The sequence below is a fragment of the Heterodontus francisci genome, chromosome 10, assembly GCF_036365525.1.
Source record: "Heterodontus francisci isolate sHetFra1 chromosome 10, sHetFra1.hap1, whole genome shotgun sequence".
NCBI classification, from domain to species: domain Eukaryota; kingdom Metazoa; phylum Chordata; class Chondrichthyes; order Heterodontiformes; family Heterodontidae; genus Heterodontus; species Heterodontus francisci.
The window spans coordinates 23,977,069-24,000,655 of record NC_090380.1 but is presented as its reverse complement, the minus strand read 5'-3'; the positions used below and the strand labels follow the sequence as shown (position 1 = coordinate 24,000,655).

Genomic DNA, 23,587 nt, shown 5'->3' with positions numbered 1-23,587 from the left:
TTCAGTATTGTAGCAGAGGTGCAAGAGTTCTTTCCATTCACTTTCCATTTCAAATCAACCCTGAGCGGCCCACTGCTCAGGCATGCAAGTCTCATGATGGTACAGATACCAAACAGAATTCAACGAGCTTTACGTACAGGGTGTACCAGGATCCCAGGTAACTACCCATATTTGTGTGTGCTGCTCGTCTGTGTGCCCAATAACTTCAGCAATACTGAATAAATGATTGACAGTATCCTCTTCCACCTTGCAACTTCATCATTTATTTTAAATGTAACAAAAGTACAAGTCAAGCTAAGAGCTGTCAGATGCTTTACTTAAACAAGTTATAGCCTCAATACCATTATCCAGTTTCATAGCCAGTTTCTGACTTCAATGTAAATGAACAGAATATACTTTAGCATACAGTATTAAATTTAAATGCAACAATTCAACATTACACCTTTTAAAATCAAAAGCACATTACAGTTCTCAAGAGAAAGTAAAATTTGACAGGCTCAAGTAGTCACTATTTGTAACACCAAAAAGCCAAAATAAACTAATTACAATACAGCACTCATGACAAACAAAAAAATGTAACTGAGAGCAGTATTAACATTTTTAGATAGATCTGTTTCTCAATTAGTTTATAAATAGATTTTCCAGTTATTACATTTATATCTTTAAATTTACATGTTAATGAACTATCACCAGACAGATTTGAATGCACATTTATTACTTTTATCTGCATCTGGTTGGTTATGACAAACATGATTAAACCTTTGATACTGGGGTCTGATATACAAAGGTCAAATATTTACCCAAAACCCTCCTCAAAGTGTTCGATTTACTGTCCATGCGTAGTTTGAGATTTTAATTGAATTGAGACATCTCGTGTTGTAATCTCACTTGGCTCAGTATTAATGCAGACGGAGAGAAGTTGTCCTGTTCACTATCATTGGAAGGCAAATTAAAATGTCTTCATTTGATAAAGATGGTCATAATAGATTTCAGATAGACTGGGGATAGACTCCATGCAACAAATTCAGTGCTGTACTGCTATGTTTCCAAATCTGCACCAGTATTAAGTCTAGTTCAAACCAACACAACCTTGTTGCACGTAACTCATCTACTTGCTAGCCTAAAGCAGAAGCTCGATTGCAGCCAACAGCATGTTCAGCTGAACCTCCACTCAATGGAACAAGGAAATAAGATAGTTCAGAGCAATAGTAGTAATGTAAGGGTCCATCTATGTTGTCCCTTCCGCACATAATATTCCAGGAGCTTTAGCAGAATGCTGACAGAGATGCTGGAAATCAAGGCTGGTAAATTCCTTGGAGCCACTTGCGCTGGTTTGCACAGCATGTCCAGTGAAATAACAGCAGGGGATCAGTAGCAGCTCTGAGGAATGCTCCAGCCCAAGACCTGAAATCTGTAGGTGTAATCTACATATTTTTGATCTGTCTCAAGCAGTAAGGTTTTAACAGTCCTTAACTATAAACATATTGTCGCCTAATGCAACAAAAATGTGATCAAAGCAGAATCATCCATCTATATTCAAATGTGAGATTTAGTTTTTAGTTTTAGAGATACAGCACTGAAACAGGCCCTTCGGCCCACCGAGTCTGTGCCGACCATCAACCACCCATTTATACTAATCCTACACTAATTCCATATTCCTACCACATCCCCACCTGTCCCTATATTTCCCTACCACCTACCTATACTAGGGGCAATTTATAATGGCCAATTTACCTATTACTGTTCACAGTAACTGCACAGATTGCCTTTAAATTCAGCAACCCAAAACCAGTGGTTAAAGATAAAGCCCCACCACCCCTAGTATCTCAACAACTGGAGATGGTCTTTGATCATGAATGAATTTTTTTTTTAAAACTGACTTGTAACAGCCATTCTGCATCTGAGGATCTAAGTATAATGGTTTGGAGATTTTCTGCTGTGTATTTAGTGTAATTTAATTACATTATTGTATACATTATAATAAGTTCTTGAAGGTTTTTCATTCACTGATTTGCAGTGTTGGGAAATACTATAAACTTGCTGTAGCCTGGGAAAACAGCTGAAGCTAAAGATCCAGAGAGCGACAAGATCTACTCCCTCAGTCAGAAGAGAATCTGCTTTAAAATGCTGAACAATTCAAATGTATTTCTTTCCATATCGATCAGTTGGAAAGTTCTAACCAACATCTGCAGGGGGCTACACTACCAGAACTTGTCAGAGAAAACACAGGAGTTCTACTCTGATGAGTTAAACTGTGGGAAGGGACTTGTCACAGCCAAAACTTGGACGAAGTTAAAGCTCTATCCCTCAACGTTAATCTAGTAAAACGTCTCACTGTTAACAGCACATTTGTTCTAAATAACCCGATTGTGTGGCTTAGCTGATATCCTCAGCAGCTACAGAATTCAACACGTCCACAGTATATTGAATATGTTGATACTTCTCTCGCTCTATCCCTTTGCTAATTAAAGTGTCTATTAATAAAGCACTTGGTGCCTTTTGCTGGGAATCTAGTATTCTGATTAATAAACTTCTAATCTATTGAGTCACCTGGGACATGCTGATTTTCTTTTTTTTTGCCTTAATTGTTACAAAAATTGTATTGAATCAGGAAAGCGTATCTTTAGAATTGCAAAATTCTTAGTAAAACAACACGATGATTTGTCACTCATTTTAAAGTAGAGACAGTGAAATCAGCGACTGCAGGATCATAAGGATATTCCTAAAATAAAACCATGATGCTTAGTTCTGAACTGCACATTAGGTAGAATTCAGAAGTCTTTCATACTACCTAACAATGCACTACCGTACACAACATATTGAGAGAATGACTTGCATAATCCGACATTTCACTCTTGACTGGTGCTGACCCTTTTCTTTAAGAGGAAAACAAATTCCCTAATGGTTCAGCAAACTTTTCATCCCATGCGTAGCTGAACCATGCAGATGTGAAAGGTTCCAGTTTGACTACTGGTCTGTGCTGAGTCTCAGCTGGGGCATTGGAGAGAGGTGCTGCAACTGGCCATAATGCTCAGGTTAGGGGAGGGAAAAATGAGATAGGACCCCTGCTAGAACTGTGCACCTCTGAATGCCAAGCAAGGAGTTCATCTGTAACACCTCCCTAGTTGAATAGCCAGTTTAAGGCTAATGAAGAAATGGCTACATGTGCACAGTTGCAGTTAGCACCTGCGGAACTCTACCCCCACCAGGGCTGATGCTTGAAGGGGTACGGGCAGATAAACTGATGAGGAAGAGGGGGGAGAAAAAACTAACAAAGGTGACCGGGAGACCTCTGGTACATTCAATTTCTGGTTCAAGCCATCAGCTTCGCTCGAGTTCCTGCTTCAATTCCGGAATGCTCCGTGCTTGCCGGCCTTGCTGATGAAATTCTTCAAGAGTTCGTGGTCCATGTCGGCAAAGCCTTGTGTCTGTGTCACGGCTGTCAAATGATTGACACAGAACTTAAAGCAAAACTCTTCCAACCCCTGAAAAAACAATTCAGCACTTCATTTACCCAAAGGCAATTCAACACAATTAATTACCTATAACATTCTGTTTAAAGGTGACAAGCTAGAGACATCTTGGTACATTGACCAGAGGGTTCCTTTTAATAAGCTAGTTCAGGAAAAATTACTGGAAAAAAAAAAAAATGTACCTAACATCCAATTTGGTCCAAACCAAATTTGGCTGCAATCTCTGACCACTGAATTAGGTGACAATTCAGTTTTATTCCTAGCGCCTTAAATTATGGTGGGTGAGGGCAAGATAAACACTTCTTTTGCTGGATTTTGGATTGTTCTATAGAGTAACAACATTTTAAGCAGGGAAGGGGAACAGGCAGAAGATGTAGTCCATGTGAGAACAGTGACATAGGAAAGAATTAGGTCTTGCAGTCAGAATTTCAAGAGTGCGGGAGGAAGTTAAAAAGCAGTACCTCAAAAGGTAGTAATCTCTGGATTACTTCTAATGCCACATGCTGAGTATAGGAACAGTAGGTTAACATGTGACTGGAGGAATGGTGCAGGAGGAAGGGTTTCAGATTATTGGGACCAGTTCTGGATCAGGAAAGACCTGTACAAGCCAGATGTGTTGCACTTGAAATAAAAGCAAAATACTGGAAATCCTCAGCAGGTCAGGCAGCATCTGTGGAGAGAGAAGCAGAGTTAATGTTTCAGCTCTGTGACCTTTCATCAGGACTTGAGGTTGTTTTCGTTAGAGGGAAGAAGGAGGAGAGGTGACTTAATAGAGACATATAAGATAATCAGAGGGTTAGATATGGTGGATAGTGAGAGTCTTTTTCCTCAGATGGTGATGGCAAACACGAGGGGACATAGCTTTAAGTTGAGGGGTGATAGATATAGGACAGATGTCAGAGGTAGTTTCTTTACTCAGAGAGTAGTAGGGGTGTGGAACGCCCTGCCTGCAACAGTAGTAGACTCGCCAACTTTAAGGGCATTTAAGTGGTCATTGGATAGACATATGGATGAAAATGGAATAGTGTAGGTCAGATGGTTTCACAGGTCGGCGCAACATCGAGGGCCGAAGGGCCTGTACTGCGCTGTAATGTTCTATGTTCTATAACACTGATGTATTGCACCTGAACAAGGCGGAGACCAATCTCCTAGTGGGAAGGTTATCTGGTACTGTGGAGGAGGGTTTAAACCAATTTAGCAGAGGGAGGGGCACCAGGATAAAACAGAAAAGAAACAATGTGCACAGAAAACTGGGAAAGACAAATAGTGCTAGAACAGGGATTCCCTAACTGTGGTACATGTAGCCCTGGGGGTACGCAGAAGAAATTGTCTAATGGTGGATCCTCTCGCGTGCCCACTCTGCTCATACATTCTTCCACTTCACTGCAACTTGTTGCAATTTGCACTAAATTAGGAGTTGTAGACTCTCAGTGACCAGGGTTGATGACACAATGAGCAGTTAAATAAAACAAACAGTCTTTGGAGTTTGCTGGCAGTATTTTGGTGGGTTTAATCTTTTTGGTTAAGTGGAGCTGCTACTTTCTTTCAGCTCGTTTAAAATTAAAAGAAAGACATTCAATTAAAAATATTACCAACATTACAGGTGGAACCAGGTCACAAGTGTGCTAGAATATGCGTTAATATGTTCAGCTTTTAAAAAACAATCTTTGTTGTTGCCCAAGATTTTCTACCTTTCCTATCTTTCAAGGTGCTAACTTTTACTTTTATACTTTTTTTGAGCTATTCAAGTTAATTGTTTTTGAAAACAATAATTTCATTGAGAAAATCTTGCCTTATTTTCACCAACCTCACAGGCTGATCTTTGCAAAACTGATGATTAAGTATGCACTGATACCAATTTAAAGCTGAAACACATAACTTGACAAAGAAGCAGTGTCATTAAAGCATGAAACATTTTAATCTGAAATGTTAATACTTTAAAGGAAACAAAATATTCAAAGCAACTGTGTAAGCAATCCTATTTTTAGATGTGGTTGATGTTAAGTACAATAGGATGCACTAAAAATCAATGCATCTGGAGGAAAAGTTCACTTAAAAAGTGAACGTGTTTTAGTTTGCAGGTACAGTGGTTACAAGACTGAATAACACCCAGTGCTCAGAATTAAATTTATTAAAACCAGCATGGATTAAGTTTACTTCTGGGGAAAAATAGCCCTCTTCGTTCTTAAACTTTGCAGTATCTGAAAATGTTAAATAGGAAGGAATGATCAAAACGGAGACTGGTGCTCTAATTATTAATGGTACATTTAGGTTAAACCGATGGGCCTGTCATCCTAGATTTAGGTGAAACAGGTGAGAGAGGTCCATTCTGTACCCAAAGAAATGCAATTAGCTGGGTCTGCTACCCTTTCACAATTTTACTTGCAGTATCCATTCCAAATTCTGGTCCTGGACATCTCAACTGACAGAGCTCCCTTTATAATTTTGTTGTTACATATAGCCGGCAGACAGTATTTGAATAGAACAAGGCCCGCGTGCTACCTTACAGGCTGCCCTTGTGGCCACGCACAACTTAGCAGGAACACTGATTCCAACAAAAGCAGGTGGCTGAGTTTTTGGTCCAAATGCGAGCAGAGTTCCCAGAATTATCAGACAGGGCAGTCAAGGTTTTGATAATGTTTGTTACAACTTACCTGCATGAAAGTGGATTTTCATCACTTACTGGAATGAAATCAAAGTATTGCCAGCGCCTTTGTGTAGAAAACATCTTACTACTCAAACTATCACCTGTCACTCCAAACATTATGCACCGACACTCAAACAACCCCATCCATCACATTAATGGTGAGTAGTATTTTTAAAGCATTGTTTAAGTTGGATATGGGAATTTCAATCTGTTCATTTTGTACAATGCTTGGGCATTAAAGGGATTAAAACATTAAACTTGTGTGCTGATAGGGGTACATGGGTAGCTGGTAGATCTAAAAGTGGGTACTGTAGTGAGATTATAAAAGTTTGGGAACTTCTGTACTAGTGTAAATAATAGTTCAGAAATAGGAGGGATCAAACGGGGCAAATGCGAGGCAGTCTAAGATGGGGTTTGCAGCAAATATACTATAAAGGTTGGTGAGCTGCAAACACAAGTCATGGCTCTATGATACAGTGGCAAAAAACAGACCTGGGTCAAAGATGAGAAGGATTGAGAACTTAATGTTCCTGTCTACAAGGTATGTAGGAAGGAAAGGAAGGAGGAGAGGTGGTAGTGTTGATCAAATAAACTATTATAGCACTGGAAAGGGGTCATTTAGTTGAGCAGCCAAAGACAGAATCTATTTGGTTAGAATTAAGAAACAATAAAGGTGCTATTACTCTACTGGACGTATAATACTATCTTCTTTGGCCTCCTTGTCTTGAGAGACAATAGGTAAGCGCCTGAAGGTGGTCAGTGGTTTGTGGAGCAGTGCCTGAAGTGGCTATAAAGGCCAATTCTAGAGTGACAGACTCTTCCACAGGTGCTGCAGAAAAAATTGTTTGTCGGGGTTGTTACACAGTTGGCTCTCCCCTTGCGCTTCTGTCTTTTTTCCTGCCAACTGCTAAGTCTCTTCAACTCGCCACACTTTAGGTCACCGAATAATGGGAAGGGAATGGAATGGATAGAGGAGCAAATTTGCCAACAAATTACAGAAAGATGCAAGAACTATATAGTGATAACATGGGGACTTCAATTATCCCAATATAGACTGGGATAGTAACTAGAGATCAGGATGTTGGGAATGTAGCAGTGAATGATGAGGTAGTAGAGATATTGGATAGGATAAAAAAATAAAAAGAGAGGGTACTTCAAAGGTTGGAAATACTCAAAATAGAAAAGTCACTCGATTTAATGGGATGGATCCCAGGTTAATGAGGGAAGTAAAAGTGAAAATTGCAGAGATTCTGGCCACAATCTTCCAATGCACCTTGGATATTAGGAGTGGTGCCAGGGGACCAGAGGATTGCAAATTTTACACCCCTATTCAAAAAAAAAGAGGGATACACCCGACCGTTACAGGCCAGTCAGCCTAATGTCAGTGGTGGGGAAACATTGAGACACAATATTATTGGCACTTGGAAAAATATGGAGTAATAAAATCAGCATGGATTTGTTAAAGGAAGATCATGTTTGACTTACTTGATGGAGTTTTTTGCTGAAGTAATGAGAGGGTTGCTGAGGGTAGTGCAGTTGATGCTGTGTCTATGGACTTTCAAAAGGCATTTGATAAAGTACCAGATAATAGACGTGTTAGCAAAATTAAAGTCCATGGGATTAGAAGGGCAGTGGTAGCGTGGATACAAAACTGGCTGAGGGACAGAAAGTAGAGAGTAGCAGTGAATGTTTTTTTTCAGACTACAAAAGTATACAGGGGTTGGTGTTAGGTCGACTGTTTTTTTTGATGTTTATTAATGATCTGGACTTGGGTACATGGGTCATAACTTAATAGTTTTCAGGTAACTCGAAAATGTAACAATGTGGACATAGACTGCTGAAATAGGCAGAAATGACAGATGCAATTTAATGCAGGAGAAGTGTGAAGTGATACATTCTGGTAGGAAGAATAAGGAGGCAATATAAACGAAATGATACAATTTTAAAGGGAGTGCAGGAACAGAGAAAACAGATGTATATACACAAATCTTTAAAAGGTGGCAGGACAAGTTGAGAAGGCTGTTAAAAAAGCACATGGGATCCTTGGCTTTATTAATACAGACAGAGAGTACAAAAGCAAAGAAGTTATGCTAAACCTTTATAAAACACTAGTTATGCCTCAGCTCAAGTACTGTGTTCAATTCTGGCTCTATAGGAAGGATGTCAAGGCCCTAGAGACGGTACAGAAGAGATTTACTACAATGGTACCAGGGATGAGAGACTTCAGTTATGCAGACAGACTGGAGAAGCTGGGGTTGTTCTACTTAAAACAAAAAAAGGTTAAGAGGAGGTTTGATAGAGGTGTTAAAAATTATGAACGGGTTTGATAGAGTAAATCAGGAGAAACTGTTTCCAGGGCAGATGGGTCAATAACCAGAGGACACAGATTTAAGGTGACTGGCAAAAGAACCAGAGGTGAAATGAGGGAACAATTTTTATGCAGCAAATTATGGTGGTCTGGAATGCACTGCCTGAAAGGGCGGTGGAAGCACTTTCAATAATAACTTTTAAAAAGGAACTTGATAAATATTTGAAGGTAAAAAATTACAGGGCTTTGGAGAAGGAGCAGGGGATGGAATTAATTGGATAACTGTACCAAAGAGCTGGCACAAGCATAATAGGCCAAATGGTCTCCTTCTGTGCTGGGTCATACCATGATAGCATGAACTGAAAGAACATTCACTTTTGAAACAGACAAGCAGGCAGGAGGTTTATAATGAACATGTTTAACACGCATAGTTTGTTCCCAGTCCCCTACCTTTGCTTGATATTTCACTGCAGCCGACAGTAAAGTGATGGCATTCTCCACAGAAATGCCCTGTTTAATAGTCTGCTCACAAAGGTTTTTTAAGCTGTTCTCTCCATAAAATGTTGCCAAATCCAAAAGGCCTGTAAGGAAGGTGAAACAATAATATTTTCAAACACGAGTGTCTTGCAAAAGGACACTTCTTGCTTTTAAAATCTAAATAAAGACCATTTATATTGATTTTTTTAAAAGAATATTTTATCACATATATTAAAGATGGTCTAGATGTGGGTTCATATCACACTTGTGCGCCACTGAAATCAGTGGAAATCCTCATTTATGTAGCAGGGTTACCAATGTATTTCAACTCCTGCAATCATGGAGGCACAACAGATTCATGGAAGACTGTAACCAGTCCTGGATGAATGGAAATTTCTTCCAGCTGAACATGTTGCACCACTGACATTTGATAAAATTATTGACTTGGCCATGGGCATGGGGACAATTAATCTGTATATAAAATGTATAGCTAATCTAATTCCATCAAAACACAGTCCAATTTAAAACACATTTCTCCCAATAAATAGAGTAGCTAAGCATACAAATATGAATGGAGAGCAGCACAACGGTATTAGCTAGCTAGCAAAATAGTATACAATGCCAATCTGAACTACTTTTGTTGACAGAATAGAACGAGCTACACCATGTCACGGGGTGGTAGATGGGCCTAATCAGATGACCTCTGTGGATTCACACTGTCAGGAGTGTAAATTCATCCAATATACCATAAAACTCAAAGAGAAGATTGTTATTGTGTTTATTGAGGTGAGACAGTAGAAATATCAGCAATAGGAACACAAGAACTATGGGCAGGCGTAGACCAGAGCCCATCGAGCCTACTCTGCCATTCAATAAGATCATGGCTGATCTTAACCTTCAACTCCACTTGATTCCCTGAGACAATGAAAATCTGTCTCTCCCAGCCTTAAATATATTCAACGATGGAGCATTCACAACCCTCTGCGGTAGAGAATTCCAAAGATTCGCAACCCTTTGAGTGAAGTAATTTCTCCTCATCTCAGTCTTAAATGTTTGGCCCTTATCCTGAGACTGTGCCTCCATGTTTTAGATTCCCTGACCAGTGGAAACAATCTCTCAGCGTCTACCCTATCCAGCCCCTTCAGAATCTTGTATATTTCAATGAGATCACCTTTCATTCTTCTAAACTCTAGGGAGTATAGGCCCAATTTACTCAGTCTCTCATTATAGGACAACCCTCTCATCAGGAAGAACCTTCAAAGATGGACCATTTCTCACACTGCTATCATCACAAGACAATTCAACCCGTGCAACTTCTCCACCTGCTTATATTACATGTCTGAAGGCAGTGCAGCCAACAAAAGGGCAGTGATCTCCAAATCAAGAGAATGTTATAGAATGGAGAAGATAGTACTTCAGGTAAGTCATGTAAAACAGAAAAGCAGAATGGGACAGCAAGGGTCAGAGAGATTAACAGTAGGTAGCCAAGGCTAGTTTATTCATTTGACAGACTGTTAAACTAGGACCTGGATTCTAAAACACAGAAACAACAGCATCTCTTATTGACAAAATGCCATTTATTCACCAAAGCTGCTGACAAAATTAGATAAACACAATTACAAGTTAAGACTGCCCGTCAGTTCCTCCAATAAAGTGATTCTCTCAAATTCACGTATGTCTATCTTGCAGTCTATTACTGTTGATTTTGATTCAACTCTGACAAGAAAATTATCAACAAAAAGCTTTTCTGCAAAGAGCTGAGCAGTTGTTACTGCTTGTATTATTCAGTTACAAAGTGTTTAGTCACTATCTGTAAAATTGTACTCCAGACTAACCAATTTATGTCCAAGCCAAATCTACTTGTTATCAAAGGTACACATTTAACGTAATATAATTATATGATACAACCAACATTCAAATGACATTGGCCACTCTGGTTATCTGGCCTCAAACTGGATAGTAAATGATGCACATTGCAGTTACTGATCTTTGACATACTTGTAAAACTTGTCCTTTAATCCAATTCACAGCAAATAAAATCAGTTAATGACTGTTTCTAACATGGTCATTGAAACATAATACATTTTTACTATGTCTTCTGACAGTTTTTAAAACTGCACCATGGGATTCTGTTAAGGAATCGTAGCCAGTTCATCATCGATTCCTTTCCTTTTTGGGCTCCTTGTCTCGAGAGACAATGGGTAAGCGCCGAGAGGTGGTCAGTAGTTTGTGGAGCAGTGCCTGGAGTGGCTATAAAAGCCAATTCTAGAGTGACAGACTCTTCCACAGGCACTGCAGGTGAAGTTGGTTGTCGGGGCTGTTACGCAGTTGGCGCTCTTCCTGCCAACTGCCGAGTCTCTTTGACTCGCCTTTATAGCCATCCGCCAGCTCTGGCGATCGCTGGCAACTGGCTCCCACGACTTGTGGTCAATGTTGCAGGACTTCATGTCGCGTTTGCAAACGTCATCATAGATTAAGGTCTATTAAAGCTATTACAATGTATTTACTAACTATTGTATATGAATCAGCAGCATCCTGTTTTTTGCCAATATCACTCAGTCCCATTACATCGTACTCTTGTGTTCATGAGGAACTTACAGTGCTCACTTCTGGAGATTCCTTGCATTTTCGTGCCCGTTTTCCCCTCAATGCATGTTCTGGAACAATGTGATTCCAAATGAATAGCAGTGGACATTTATATTAAAGTAAAAGTCCAGCAACTTTCAACATGTCACTGAGCTTATGTTCCAAGTGAAAGTAATACGTTCCAGAGAACATAAATCGAGACATTCATAAGTGACATTTGCCATTTTAAAATGGGTTTACCTAACACAAGCCTTAAAACTTGTGTTTTAATATAACCCAGCTGCTAGGTTATATTAAATCACAATCGTAAAGGCTTGGAGCAAGGGGGTCCAACCTCTTTACGTGATGTGGGGGGGGGGGTGCACATTACAATTTCTGTCCTATATAGGGGGGCATTGAGACAATTTTGGAAAGATAAAAGCATTCAAACATTTATCTTACTGTTAATCAAAGCAACAATGTTCATTTTTGTGAAAAAGTTTCATATGAGAAGACTAATTTATGACTTGCTTTCTCTTCACCATGTTGGACACGGATTTAGTGAGATACCTACCATTTTTTTTGCTTGCACAAGTAGTCAATGTCTGCCCGCACATTTGTTGTAGCGATGCGGAGTACTCCGGATAGATGTCCATCTGTCAGGAGTGATCATGACCGCGCTCTCTCCCTGCTCACTGTCTCTCCCCGTCCCTCTCTGCTATTGTCCCCCACTCTGTATCACTCACCCATGTACCATTCCCTCCACTCTGTGTCATTCCCCCGCCGCCATGTGTCCTCCCCCTCTCTCTCTGCACCCCTCTCCCTCCCTCTGCCCCCGACTCTCTCTCTCTGCCCCCGACTCCCCCTCTCCGCCCCCCGCCCTCGCTCTCTTAGAAACATAGAAAATAGGAGGAGTAGTAGGCCATTCGGCCCTTCGAGCCCTGCTCCGTCATTCATTATGATCATGGCTGATCATCCAACTCAGTAGCCTGTTCTGGCTTTCGCCCCATACCCTTTGATCCCTTTAAACCCAAGAGCTATATCTAACTCCTTTTTGAAAACATACAATGTTTTGGCCTCAAATGCTTTCTGTGGTAGCGAATTCCAAAGGTTCACCACTCTCCGGGTGAAGTAATTTCTCCTCATCTCAGTCCTGAAAGGTTTACCTTAGACTATGACCCCTGGTTCTGGACTCCCCCCACCATTGGGAACATCCTCCCTGCATCTACCCTGTCAAGTCCTGTTAGAATTTTATAGGTTTCTACGAGATCCCCCCTCACTCTTCTGAACTCCAGCAAATATAACCCTAACCAACTCGATCTCTCCTCATACGTCTGTCCCGCCATCCCAGGAATCAGTCTGGTAAGCCTTCACTGCACTCCCTCTATAGCAAGAACATGCTTCCTCAGATAAGGAGACCAAAACTGCACACAATATTCCAGGTGTGGCCTCACCAAGGCCCTGTATAATTACAGCAAGACATCCCTGCTCCTGTACTTGAATCCTCTCGCTATGAAGGCTAACCTACAATTTACCTTTTTTACCGCCTGTTGCACCTGCATGCTTACCTTCATGCTTACCTTCTGCGACTGGTGTATGAGAACACCCAGGTCTCACTGCGTATTCCCCTCTCTCAGTTTATAGCCGTCCAGATAATAATCTGCCTTCCTATTTTTGCTACCAAAGTGGATAACCTCACATTTATCCACATTATACTGCATCTGCCATGCATTAGCCCACTCACTCAACTTGTCCAAATCACCCTGAAGCCTCTCTGCATCCTCCTCACAACTCACCCTCCCACCCAGCTTTGTATCATCTGCAAATTTGGAGATATTACATTTAGTTGCCTCATCTAAATCATTAATATATATTGTGAATAGCTGGGATCCTAGCACCGATCCCTGCGGTACCCCACGAGTCACTGCCTGCCATTCAGAAAAAAGACCCATTTATCCCTACTCTTTGTTTCCTGTCCACCGACCAATTTTCTATCCATCGCAATACACTACCCCCAATCCCATGCACTTTAATTTTACATGCTAATCTCTTATGTGGGATTTTGTCAAAAGCCTTCTGGAAGTCCAAATAAACCACATCCACTGGCTCCCCCTCATCAACTCTACTAGTTACATCCTCGAAGAATTCTAATAGATTTGTCAAGCATGATTTCCCTTTCATAAATCCATGTTGACTCTGCCCGATTCTACCACTGTTCTCCAAGTGCTCTGCTATAAAATCTTTGATAATGGACTCTAGAATTTTCCCCACTATCAACATCAGGCTGACTAGTCTATAATTCCCTGCTTTCTCTATACCTCCCTTTTTAAATAGTGGGATTACATTAGCTACCCTCCAATCTGTAGGAACTGTTCCAGAGTCTATAGAATCTTGGAAGATGACCACCAATGCATCCACTATATCTAGGGCCATTTCCTTAAGTACTCTGGGATGTATACCATCAGACGCTGGGGATTTATCGGCCTTCAATCCCATCAAATTCCCCAACACCATTTCTCTACTAATACTGATTTCCTTCAGTTCCTCTCTCTCACTAAGCCCTGTGCTCCCCAACATTTCTGGTATGATACGTGTGTCCTCCTTTGTGAAGACAGAACCAAAATATGCATTTAGTTGGTCAGCCATTTCTTTATTACCCATAAATAATTCCCCTGTTTTTCACTGTAAGGGACCTACATTTGTCTTCACCAATCTTTTTCTCCTCACATACCTATAGAAACTTTTACAGTCAGTTTTTATGTTCCCCGCAAGCTTGCTTTCGTACTCTATTTTCCCCTTCTTAATCAATCCCTTGGTCCTCCTTTGCTGAATTCTAAACTGCTCCCAATCCTCAGGTCTGTTGTTTATCCTGGCAAATTTATATGCCCCTTCCTTGGATCTAATGCTATCTCTAATTTCCCTTGTAAGCTATGGTTTGGCTACCTTTCCTGTTTTACTTTTGCGCCAGACAAGAATAAACAATTGTTGCAGTTCATCCATGCGCTTTTTAAATATTTGCCATTGCCTATCCACCGTCATCCCTTTAAGTAACGTTTCCCAATCTGTCATGGCCAACTCGTGCCTCATACCTTTGTACTTTCCTTTACTAAGATTCAGGACCCTCTCTCTCTCTCTGCCCTCTCCCCACCCCCTGCCCCGGTAACAGGGGCTGAAAAGTGACAAACGCTCCTTTGATTGGACAAGCCCAGTACTAACAGAGAGTACCTGGAAGGGCAAAAAAACTGACAAGCTCTTAGGTTGTCAGTCAGTGCATGTGTGTTTTACCTTCTGAAAGGAGATAAAGTCAAGTCTGAAGAAAAAGTCAAGAAAGGACAGAAGACTACAACCCAGCTCGCTTTCAAGAAACTCCCAAGAAAAGGCCCTGCGAAGTACACTGTGTCAATTCGTTTTCTTTCCTGTATTTCAAGAAAGCCTGCTAAAAATAATTCTCAACGGTGCCATAAGAGAACTGTTCTAAAGATTTCAGTGACCTGTCTGCATGTGCTCAGAAGTTAGACTGCGTGCCAGTTTGGAACAAGATATCTCATCTGCTGTTTCTTTCTAAAACGAGCAAGTAGTTAAACCAAATGCTTTTTGTCTGTAACAGAGCTCTGATTTAATTTTTTTTTTCAGTTAACCAGTGTGTCAATATATATATATATATATATATATATATATATATATGTGTGTGTGTGTGTGTGTGTGTGTGTGAAGGGATTAAGGTAAAAAGGGACTTTAAAATTGGGTTAAGGTACAAAGGGAAGTTTTAAAAATTTAATGTTGGATTTTCAAAAATTTGATCTGTGAGATATTGTTTTACTTCGTTGCTAGTTAAGACTTATTGTATAATAAACAGTTAATGTTGCTGTTCAGTAAAGAAACCTGGTTAGTGTGATCTATTCTGGGGAAAATAGTGTATCGGATCAATTGCTTTAGTAAGTGGGAAAATGTTAAAAAAAAAATCTTGTGACCTGTGGAGAAGTGGGACTGAATTAACAGTGCACTCCTCCCACCTCAGTCCTAACACCCTCTCTCTCTGTGTCTTCTCTGCCCCTATTGCTAAGAGCTGGAACAGCAGCTTCCGAACTTCGGACAGATTCGTGGTTTTCCAGCAGGCTTTTAAAAAAAATTGTAACCAACCGGAAAACCCCGAAGCTGTCCTGACAGGTGCTGGGAGCAGGAACAGCGGTTTCCAAACTTCAGACAAATTGTTCAGAAATCGCTGTTCCTGCTCGCAGCACCTGTCAGCTGTGAATTTGGAAAGGGGTGTTAATGAGCATTAGATAAAGATCTGAGCTTAGAAATTCCTATTCAGCTGTGAAACTGACACTTGCGATTCTTTTTAAGCCAGTCTGGTTGGAAAGACGACACCAATGGGAAATTCACTTCCCTGAAATTACTAGTGGCCGACCTCAACATTTTTTTTTAAACCACGGACACTGGTGTCCATGTACGAAGATGTTGCCGATCCCTGGTTATCAAATGCAGCAGTTGAAAATTACATAATATACACAGCAAAGCAAAAGGCCATTTGGCCCAACTGTGCTGGTGTTTGTACTCAGCAAGTCTCCTCACATTTCAGGCACTATGACATTCTATTTACCTTATCTCACCTTTGTGGTATATCTTTCTATTCCTTTTACTCTCATACTCGTCTAGTTTCAACAAAGTACAAAGAACAGTACAGCACAGGAACAGGCCATTCGGCCCTCCAAGCCTGCGCCGATCTTGACGCCTGTCTAAAGTAAAACTTTCTGCACTTCCGGGGACCGTATCCCTCTATTCCCATCCTATTCATGTATTTGTCAAGATGCCTCTTAAACGTCGTTATCACCTCCCCCGGCAACAAGTTCCAGGCACTCACCACCCTCTGTGTAAACAGCTTGCCTCGCACATCCCCTCTAAACCTTGCCCCTCGCATCTCAAACCCATGTCCCTTAGTAACTGACTCTTCCACCCTGGGAAAAAGCTTCTGACTATCCACTCTGTCCATGCCACACATAACTTTGTAAACCTTTATCATGTCCCCCCTCCACCTCCGTCGTTCCAGTGAAAACAATCCGAGCTTATCCAACCTCTCCTCATAGCTAATGCCCTCCAGACCAGGCAACATCCTGGTAAACCTCTTCTGTACCCTCTCCAAAGCCTCCACGTCCTTCTGGTAGTGTGGCGACCAGAATTGCACGCAATATTCCAAGTGTGGCCTAACTAAAGTTCTGTACAGCTGCAGCATGACTTGCCAATTTTTACACTCTATGTCCCGACCGATGAAGGCAAGCATGCCGTATGCCTTCTTGACTACCTTATCCACCTGCGTTGCCACTTTCAGTGACCTGTGGACCTGTACGCCCAGATCTCTCTGCCTGTCAATACTCCTAAGGGTTCTGCCATTTACTGTATACTTCCCACCTGCATTAGACCTTCCAAAATGCATTACCTCACATTTGTCCAGATTAAATTCCATCTGCCATTTCTCCAACCGATCTATATCCTGCAGTATCCTCTGACAATCCTCATCACTATCCGCAACTCCACCAACCTTTGTGTCATCCGCAAACTTACTAATCAGACCAGCTACATTTTCCTCCAAATCATTTATATATACTACAAACAGCAAAGGTCCCAACACTGATCCCTGCGGAACACCACTAGTCACAGCCCTCCATTCAGAAAAGCACCCTTCCACTTCTACCCTCTGCCTTCTATGACCGAGCCAGTTCTGTATCCATCTTGCCAGCTCACCTGATCCCGTGTGACTTCACCTTTTGTACGTCTGCCATGAGGGACCCTGTCAAAGGCTTTACTGAAGTCCATATAGACAACATCCACTGCCCTTCCTTCATCAATCATCTTCGTCACTTCCTCAAAAAACTCAATCAAGTTAGTGAGACACGACCTCCCCTTCACAAAACCATGCCGTCTCTTGCTAATAAGTTCATTTGTTTCCAAATGGGAGTAAATGCTGTCCCGAAGTACTTAAGCTATTCACTTCAACCACTTCCTGTGGTAGCAAGTTCCACAAGACATGAGTTCAACTCCCACTATAGCAGCTGCTGATCTTAAATTCAGTTCACTAATTAAATCTGGAATAAATGTAATGGTGACCATGAAACTACTGGATTGTTGTAAAGACCTTTCTGATTCACTAATGTTCTTTAAGGAAGGAAATCTGCTGTGTTGACCTAGTCAGAGTGTCATTTAGGGCACAGATGTAACTCCAGACCCACTGCAATGTGGTTGACTCTTAACCACCCTCTGAAATGGCCTAGCAAGCCACTCAGTTGCACCAAACCACCATTAAAAAAAAACTATACCAAGAATGAGGGACCCTTCTAACTTCAAGATGGCTCCTGGGCTGGAAGCTCCCTAGGAAGCTCCCTTGCTGTTCAACTCTATCCATGGCCATCTGCTCCCATCCCTAACGTTTTCTCCCCCAATCTGCCCTCTTAAACTGTTTAAATTCCCCTGGCTCTTTAAATCAGTTCATTTTAGCCCTATCTAAAAGTTAACAGTTAGTTTAGTGTATGTTACCTGGGCCCACTGCCCTCCCCCAGCCACACCTGCTCTTTGTTTTCTCAATGAAATTGATCCGGATGAAACTGACGAGAACAGCTGCCGATACTTCAATCTCCGATCCTGCTGTCTTCACAGTCCAGAGTGTCTGCAGCCACGGCATGCGGTAAGTCCATTGAGGTGAAGAAGGAGCTGCGGGACCCGAGAGAAGTCCTGGGAAAAGGTGCCCCGAACACCCAAAACATCCACGAACGGCCCCCCCGGCCGCAACTTCAAAGCGCCCGCGGGAGATGGCTCGGAGAGCATCTGCAGCGCACTGTCGGCAATGCTGCATGCCTTTATTTAAACCACTGCAAAAAAAACCCTTAACAAATGTAATCACCTCTAAGTCTGCCAAATGATGCTTCACCTCCCGAAGGACGTGGATGAGCTTTCCGGACGTCGATGGTGGGCACTGAGGAAATGGCTTATTACCTGCACCAGATTCCACCCCCCCTCCCCCCCCCCCTTTACCCCCCTTCCACCCCCCCCACCCCCGTCCCCTTCCCTGCTCCACCCTCTCAGCTCACCCCCTCACAACCCCGTCCCAGCCCGCCCCCCCCTCGCACCATCTTCACCCCGCACCTCCTCCCACCCCCTCCCTCTACCCCTCCCCCTTGCATCCCCTCCTCCCACCGGCACCATCCTACACCTGTGTAGGGGCCCCAACAACCCCACTGCCTTGTGGGCGTCTCGGGAGAGACCAAGGCTAAGGGAGTAAACCCTAACAGAAAATCCGGAGCGGAACCCCGTAGGCGGTCATGTGTCATCTTTGGCATGTTTCCGGCAGTTCCTGCAGCCATACTGGTGCCAAACGTCGTGTCCTGCACTCCTTTGGACCCCACCAGAAAGGCCGAGAGGGGGGTTTTGACGACTGGGCAACTCTCAACCTCCATAAATTTGCCCAGGCATGCGCCATGGAGAGGTCACTCCATAGTTGCCTCACAGCGACTGAAACAACACGGAAGGCAGCAGTTACGGGTTATAAGTCCAGATAAATTGGCGTAGAAACTGGGCGCCACGGGTTGCCTTTGTCGGTGGGAGAGGTCATTGCACCTCACTGGACAGCTACCGCCCGCCTCAAACCGGGCAGCCCCCGGTCAATAAGGTTCTGTCCCGCCACAGTCTGCCTGCTTCAATGGGTGCTTGGAGCTCAGGGTCATTGCCCGAAAGGTGGACTGATACACCGCACCAAACAACATGAAAAAAGGAAAGAAGGTACCAGCCCTTCGCTTTGCAAGCTGGAACGTCAGAACTATGTGTCCTGGCCTGTCGGAAGACCTTACACAAATCAACGATTCTCGGAAGACCGCCATCATTAACAACGAGCTCAGTAGACTCAATGTGGACATTGCAGCACTTCAGGAGACTCGCCTCCCCGCGAGTGGCTCTCTAGCAGAGCAAGACTACACCTTCTTCTGGCAGGGCAGGGATCCTGAAGAACCAAGACAGCATGGAGTGGGCTTCGCCATCAGAAACTCCTTGCTCAGCATGATAGAGCCTCCCTCAAATGGCTCGGAACGCATACTGTCCATCCGACTGCTCACCACCTCTGGTCCAGTACACCTACTCAGCATCTATGCTCCAACACTCTGTTCCGCACCTGAAGCTAAAGACCAGTTCTATGAACAACTCCATAACATCATTAGCAGCATCCCCAACACCGAACACCTATTCCTGCTGGGGGACTTTAATGCCAGGGTTGGGGCCGACCATGACTCATGGCCCTCCTGCCTTGGGCGCTATGGCGTTGGAAGGATGAATGAGAACGGGCAGAGACTGCTTGAGTTGTGTACCTATCATAACCTCTGCATCACCAACTCGTTCTTTCACACTAAACCCTATCACCAGGTTTCATGGAGGCACCCAAGATCACGTCGTTGGCACCAGCTAGACCTCATTGTCACAAGGCGAGCCGCCTTAAACAGTGTTCAAATCACACGCAGCTTCCACAGTGCGGACTGCGACACCGACCACTCCCTGGTGTGCAGCAAGGTTAGACTCAGACCAAAGAAGTTGCATCATTCCAAGCAGAAGGGCCACCCGCGCATCAACACGAGCAGAATTTCTCACCCACAGCTGTTACAAAAATTTCTAAATTCACTTGTAACAGCCCTTCAAAACACTCCCACAGGGGATGCTGAGACCAAGTGGGCCCACATCAGAGACGCCATCTATGAGTCAGCTTTGACCACCTACGGCAAAAGTGCGAAGAGAAATGCAGACTGGTTTCAATCTCATAATGAAGAGCTGGAACCTGTCATAGCCGCTAAGCGCATTGCACTTTTGAACTACAAGAAAGCCCCCAGCGATTTAACATCCGCAGCACTTAAAGCAGCCAGAAGTACTGCACAAAGAACAGCTAGGCGTTGCGCAAACGACTACTGGCAACACCTATGCAGTCATATTCAGCTGGCCTCAGACACCGGAAACATCAGAGGAATGTATGATGGCATGAAGAGAGCTCTTGGGCCAACCATCAAGAAGATCACCCCCCTCAAATCTAAATCGGGGGACATAATCACTGACCAACGCAAACAGATGGACCGCTGGGTTGAGCACTACCTAGAACTGTACTCCAGGGAGAATGCTGTCACTGAGACTGCCCTCAATGCAGCCCAGCCTCTACCAGTCATGGATGAGCTGGACATACAGCCAACCAAATCGGAACTCAGTGATGCCATTGATTCCCTAGCCAGCGGAAAAGCCCCTGGGAAGGACAGCATTACCCCTGAAATAATCAAGAGTGCCAAGCCTGCTATACTCTCAGCACTACATGAACTGCTATGCCTGTGCTGGGACGAGGGAGCAGTACCCCAGGACATGCGCGATGCCAACATCATCACCCTCTATAAAAACAAAGGTGACCGCGGTGACTGCAACAACTACCGTGGAATCTCCCTGCTCAGCATAGTGGGGAAAGTCTTTGCTCGAGTCGCTCTGAACAGGCTCCAGAAGCTGGCCGAGCGCGTCTACCCTGAGGCACAGTGTGGCTTTCGTGCAGAGAGATCGACTATTGACATGCTGTTCTCCCTTCGTCAGATACAGGAGAAATGCCGTGAACAACAGATGCCCCTCTACATTGCTTTCATTGATCTCACCAAAGCCTTTGACCTCGTCAGCAGACGTGGTCTCTTCAGACTACTAGAAAAGATCGGATGTCCACCAAAGCTACTAAGTATCATCACCTCATTCCATGACAATATGAAAGGCACAATTCAACATGGTGGCTCCTCATCAGAGCCCTTTCCTATCCTGAGTGGTGTGAAACAGGGCTGTGTTCTCGCACCCACACTTTTTGGGATTTTCTTCTCCCTGCTGCTTTCACATGCGTTCAAATCCTCTGAAGAAGGAATTTTCCTCCACACAAGATCAGGGGGCAGGTTGTTCAACCTTGCCCGTCTAAGAGCGAAGTCCAAAGTACGGAAAGTCCTCATCAGAGAACTCCTCTTTGCTGACGATGCTGCTTTAACATCTCACACTGAAGAATGCCTGCAGAGTCTCATCGACAGGTTTGCGTCTGCCTGCAATGAATTTGGCCTAACCATCAGCCTCAAGAAAACGAACATCATGGGGCAGGATGTCAGAAATGCTCCATCCATCAATATTGGCGACCACGCTCTGGAAGTGGTTCAAGAGTTCACCTACCTAGGCTCAACTATCACCAGTAACCTGTCTCTAGATGCAGAAATCAACAAGCGCATGGGTAAGGCTTCCACTGCTATGTCCAGACTGGCCAAGAGAGTGTGGGAAAATGGCGCACTGACACGGAACACAAAAGTCCGAGTGTATCAGGCCTGTGTCCTCAGTACCTTGCTCTACGGCAGCGAGGCCTGGACAACGTATGCCAGCCAAGAGCGACGTCTCAATTCATTCCATCTTCGCTGCCTTCGGAGAATACTTGGCATCAGGTGGCAGGACTATATCTCCAACACAGAAGTCCTTGAAGCGGCCAACATCCCCAGCTTATACACACTACTGAGTCAGCGGCGCTTGAGATGGCTTGGCCATGTGAGCCGCATGGAAGATGGCAGGATCCCCAAAGACACATTGTACAGCGAGCTCGCCACTGGTATCAGACCCACCGGCCGTCCATGTCTCCGTTATAAAGACGTCTGCAAACGCGACATGAAATCGTGTGACATTGATCACAAGTCGTGGGAGTCAGTTGCCAGCATTCGCCAGAGCTGGCGGGCAGCCATAAAGACAGGGCTAAATTGTGGCGAGTCGAAGAGACTTAGTAGTTGGCAGGAAAAAAGACAGAGGCGCAAGGGGAGAGCCAACTGTGCAACAGCCCCAACAAACAAATTTCTCTGCAGCACCTGTGGAAGAGCCTGTCACTCCAGAATTGGCCTTTATAGCCACTCCAGGCGCTGCTTCACAAACCACTGACCACCTCCAGGCGCGTATCCATTGTCTCTCGAGATAAGGAGGCCCAAAAGAATACCAAGAATAAAATTGACTGACCACCCAGCATCATCCTCGGCATCGGATTCCGGCACTACAAAGGTACACCCAACCCAGATATCCCTGCAAAGTCCTCCTCACTAAAATTTGGGACTTGTGCTAAAATTGGGAGAGCTGTCCCATAGACTAGTCAAGCAACAGCCAGACAGTCATACTCTGAGAATCATACCTTATAGTCAATGTCCCAGACTCCTCCATCACCATCCCTGGATACACCCTATCCCACCGGCAGGACAAATCCACCAGAGTTGGCGACACAGTCAGAAGAGGATGGCCTTGTGAGCCCTCAAGATTGGCTCCGGACCCCATGAAGTCTCATGGCATCAGGTCAAACACAGACAAAGGAAACTTCCTGATGATTACCACCTACTGCCCTCCCTCAGCTGATGAATCATTACTCCTCCACATTGAACACCAATTGGCAGCAGCACTGAAGGCAGCAAGGGTACAGAATGTACTCTAGGTGGGGGACTTCAGTGTCAATCACCAAGAATGGCTCAGTAGCACCACTACTTATCAAGCTGGCCAAATCTTGAAGGACAGTTGGTGAGTGAACTAACATGAGGGAAAAACCTACCTGACTGTATAATCAGCAAACTTGGATATATTACACTCGGTCCTTCATTTAAACCATTGTACATAGATTGTAAATAGTTGAGGCCCAAACACTTATTCTTACAACACTCTACTAGTTACAACCTGCCATCCCAAAAATGATCCATTTATTCCTACTCTCCGTTTTCTGTCCATTAACCAATCCTCAATCCATGCTAATATATAATGATCAATCCTGAGCCTTAATAGTGTGTAACAACTTCTTGCGTGGCACCTTATCAAATGCCTTCTGAAAATCCAAATATACACCACCACTGATTCCACCTTATTTACCCTGCTAGTTACATTTGTCAAACATGATTTGTGTTACATAAAACCATGCTGATTCTGCTTAAGGGTGGCACACTGGCGCAGTGCTTAGCACCGCAGCCTCACAGTTCCAGCGACCCAGGTTCAGTTCTCGGTACTGCCTGTACGAAGTTTGCAAGTTCTCCCTGTGACCGCGTGGGTTTCCGCCGGGTGCTCCAGTTTCCTCCTACAGCC

The 23,587-nt window shown here is 43.6% G+C and overlaps 1 protein-coding gene across 1 annotated transcript in view; it reads right to left on the bottom strand.

The window, feature by feature from the left end:
- Window positions 1-240: 240 nt before the first annotated feature.
- The window catches only part of LOC137374344 (RCC1 and BTB domain-containing protein 2-like), an 84,213-nt gene continuing 60,866 nt past the window's right edge, over window positions 241-23,587 (bottom strand). The window contains exons 11-12 of the mRNA XM_068040273.1: window positions 8,879-9,009; window positions 241-3,485 (exon numbers count right to left, since the gene is read on the bottom strand). Of these exons, the coding sequence (XP_067896374.1) occupies window positions 3,345-3,485; window positions 8,879-9,009 (272 nt within the window). The 3' untranslated portion in view covers window positions 241-3,344. The remainder of the gene's footprint in view (window positions 3,486-8,878; window positions 9,010-23,587) is intronic.